This window comes from Cebus imitator, unplaced genomic scaffold (genome assembly GCF_001604975.1).
Source record: "Cebus imitator isolate Cc_AM_T3 unplaced genomic scaffold, Cebus_imitator-1.0 Scaffold524, whole genome shotgun sequence".
Taxonomy (NCBI): domain Eukaryota; kingdom Metazoa; phylum Chordata; class Mammalia; order Primates; family Cebidae; genus Cebus; species Cebus imitator.
This window is the reverse complement of record NW_016107839.1, coordinates 172,821-176,358: the sequence shown is the minus strand read 5'-3', so window position 1 is coordinate 176,358 and position 3,538 is coordinate 172,821. Positions and strand designations below refer to the sequence as shown.

Here is a 3,538-nt window from a genome sequence, read left to right as displayed (position 1 = left end):
CCGCCCTGGTCCCCGGCTCAGTATTGGAGGGGGCCGCCCTGGTCCCCGGCTCAGTATTGGAGGGGGGTGCCCTGGTCTCTGGCTGAGTATTGGAGGGGGCGCCCTGATCCCTGGCTGAGTATTGGAGGGGGGTGCCCTGGTCCCTGGCTCAGCATTGGGTGGGGGGCGCCCTGGTCCCTGCCTCAGTCCTGGAGGGACCTGGTCACCAGTATGGCTGTCCCGCATCCTCACCACCCTGCGTGTTCAAGATGCCACCTTCTTGAGGCTGTTTGGGGAAGCTGACAAGCTGATAAAACTGACACAGGGCGGTAACCCAGCTGGCCGGTGCCTGAGAGATGGGGCTGCCCCATGTGATGCCTTGTCGTGCCTCTGGACAGGTCGCCCAGCAGACAGTTGCTGTGGCCCCAATGCCATCCTCAGCCGGAGCCATGTGGGCGCCGGCCACTTTGTGCATGTTGCCTGGCCCGGCTGCCTTGGGGAGCCCTCTGGGCCACGTGCCATATGGGCCCATTGGCCAATGAGTGGGGCCATGACCCGCTCCCAGGCCAGCTTGCACAGCTGCCCCTTCACAGCTCCGCTGCATGAAGGGCTGGCCTTCTCCTTTCTCCGGGTCTGTAACAGCTAAAAGCTGTGCCTTGGGCCAGCACAGGGGCTCCTGCCTGTCATCCGGACACTGTGGGAGGCTTAGGCAGGTGGATCGCTTGAGTTCAGCAGTTCAAGACCAGCCTGGGCAACTTGGAGCAACCCATCTCCATCTCTGCTACAAACACAAAAATGAGTTGGGTATGGTGGCGTGCACCTGTAATCCTAGCTACTCTGGAGGCTGAGGTGGGAGGACGGCTTGAGCCCAGGAGACAGAGGCTGCAGTGAGCCGTCATCTCACCACTGCATGCCAGCCTGGGTAACAGAGCAAGACCCTGTCTCAAATAAAAGAAGTTACAGCCTCCTGCCTTCTGCACTTTCCTGAATGGGACCGAGCCCTGGAAGTCCAGCATGGCTGGTGACCCCAGGAGACAGGACCTGTGCTCCTCTCTTTCAATGCATGTGGGCCGCAGGTCCCTGTCCAGCTGTGCTGGGCTCACCTGGGGGCCGGTGGGGGACTCCCCTTGTGGGAGATGCCATGCCCTGGGGGCGTCATTTGCCCTGGGGGTAGAGGAGCGTGGAGTCCCTAAGGCTCCCTGCAGGCTGTGAGAAATCTCCCTGGCTAGGGAGGGGTGGGGATGGTGGGGGAGGGTGGCAGATACCCAGGCCTGTGGTGCTGTGAACCAGGACAGGTGCTGGTGTGGGGAGGACCTGGCAGGCCCCAGGGCAGTGCACGGGCAGGCTGGGCCCAGGCCTGGCTGCTGGGCAGGGGTGTACTTTTAGGGTGAGGGTAGTTCTTTGGAGGGTGGTCCCTTTTGCCTCCTGCCTGGGGGGTGGGCAGGCTGAGGAAATGGGGGCTGGGTAGCCCTGGGCGAGAGGTGCTGATGGTCTCTGTCCCCACAGGAAAGAATCTCTATACAAATGAATACGTGGCTATCAAATTGGTGAGTCGGCCCCTCCACCCCATCCCCGCTGGCGCACCCCTAGGGATTTCTGGGCAGCGACCAGGGCACCCAGTGACTCGCACCTGTGCCCCCAGGAGCCAATCAAGTCCCGGGCCCCACAGCTGCACCTGGAGTACCGGTTCTACAAGCAGCTCAGTGCCACAGGTACCGGGCAGCCGCGGGCGGGGCGGGGGCTGCGCAGGGGCAGGGAGGGGGCCGCTGCTGCACGCCTGTGCGTCTGTCGTCCGCCGCAGAGGGCGTCCCTCAGGTCTACTACTTTGGCCCGTGCGGGAAGTACAACGCCATGGTGCTGGAGCTGCTGGGGCCCAGCCTGGAGGACCTGTTCGACCTGTGCGACCGGACCTTCACGCTCAAGACGGTGCTGATGATCGCCATCCAGCTGGTGCGCGGTGGGCGGGACTGGGAGGGAAGAGGGCGGCCGGGGCCCAGCGGGGAGCACGTGGGCCAGGGGGCCGGGCACAGGCTGGCAGACACCGCTTTGCCGCCTGCAGATCACGCGCATGGAGTACGTGCACACCAAGAGCCTCATCTACCGGGACGTGAAGCCCGAGAACTTCCTGGTGGGCCGCCCGGGGACCAAGCGGCAGCACGCCATCCACATCATCGACTTCGGGCTGGCCAAGGAGTACATCGACCCCGAGACCAAGAAGCACATCCCGTACCGCGAGCACAAGAGCCTGACGGGCACGGCGCGCTACATGAGCATCAACACGCACCTGGGCAAGGGTGAGCTGCGCGCGCGCGGCGGGGGGCGGGCGCCCGGGCCCCGCTGAGGCTGCGCCCCTGTCCCCGCAGAGCAGAGCCGCCGCGATGACCTGGAGGCGCTGGGCCACATGTTCATGTACTTCCTGCGCGGCAGCCTCCCCTGGCAGGGGCTCAAGGTGCGCGAGGGCTGGCCGGGCGGGCGGGCGGGGCGCGGGGCAGGAGCAGGGCTAACCGCGGACCTCCGCAGGCTGACACGCTCAAGGAGCGGTACCAGAAGATCGGGGACACCAAACGCGCCACGCCCATTGAGGTGCTCTGCGAGAACTTCCCAGGTAAGTGGTCCCAGCACCCCCGCCCCCATCCCCACCCTCACCCTGCGCCCCCACCCCCACCGAGGCCCGGCTGGCGCTATCTCTGCAGAGGAGATGGCCACGTACCTGCGCTACGTGCGGCGCCTGGACTTCTTTGAGAAGCCTGACTATGACTACCTGCGCAAGCTCTTTACCGACCTCTTCGACCGCAGTGGCTTCGTGTTCGACTATGAGTACGACTGGGCCGGGAAGCCCCTGGTAGGTGCGGGCCCCCGGCGTGTGTGCGGGTGCTGCACCAGGAAACCGCCCTGAGGGGGATGGGAGGCGGTGCTGCAGCCCACCCTGACCCCGGCTGTCCCACCCACAGCCGACCCCCATCGGCACCGTCCACACCGACCTGCCCTCGCAGGCTCAGCTCCGGGACAAAGCCCAGCCACACAGCAAAAACCAGGTGAGGCCCGGGCGGGACGGATGCCCCAGGGAGGGGCGCAGGCTGCCAGCATGACCTCTCACTGCCCTCCTCCAGGCGCTGAACTCCACCAACGGGGAGCTGAACGCTGACGACCCCACGGCGGGCCACTCGAACGCCCCCATCACAGCGCCTGCAGAGGTGGAGGTCGCCGATGAAACCAAGTGAGGCTCTGGGGCAGCTTCCTGGAGTTGGGGGGGGACCCTGGGTCCCCATGAGGATGAGGGAGCCCAAGGCCTGGGTTGCCCCCATCCCTCCCTCCTTCCTCACCTGGGCTGCCCCCATCCTCCCCCCGTCCTCACCTGGGCTGTCCCCATCCTCTCCTCCCTCCTCACCTGGTCTGTCCCCATCCCCCCCTCCGTCCTCACCTGGGCTGTCCCCATCCCCCCCTCCGTCCTCACCTGGGCTGCCCCCACCCCCGTCCCAGTCTTCTTGACCCAGGCTGCCCCCGCCTCCCCCGTTCTCTCACCCTGGGCCACCTCCGTCCCTAGATGCTGCTGCTTCTT

The 3,538-nt window shown here is 66.0% G+C and overlaps 1 protein-coding gene across 1 annotated transcript in view; it reads left to right on the top strand.

Moving 5' to 3' along the window:
- CSNK1G2 (casein kinase 1 gamma 2) overlaps nt 1-3,536 on the top strand; it is a gene marked incomplete at its 3' end in the record, with an annotated part of 34,718 nt that extends 31,182 nt beyond the window's left edge. Inside the window, exons 3-12 of the mRNA XM_037733441.1 lie at nt 1,486-1,526; nt 1,622-1,691; nt 1,781-1,929; nt 2,039-2,273; nt 2,343-2,428; nt 2,500-2,584; nt 2,673-2,821; nt 2,931-3,014; nt 3,090-3,196; nt 3,524-3,536. Coding sequence (XP_037589369.1) covers nt 1,486-1,526; nt 1,622-1,691; nt 1,781-1,929; nt 2,039-2,273; nt 2,343-2,428; nt 2,500-2,584; nt 2,673-2,821; nt 2,931-3,014; nt 3,090-3,196; nt 3,524-3,536 — 1,019 coding nt within the window. The remainder of the gene's footprint in view (nt 1-1,485; nt 1,527-1,621; nt 1,692-1,780; nt 1,930-2,038; nt 2,274-2,342; nt 2,429-2,499; nt 2,585-2,672; nt 2,822-2,930; nt 3,015-3,089; nt 3,197-3,523) is intronic.
- Between the last annotated feature and the right edge of the window lie 2 nt (nt 3,537-3,538).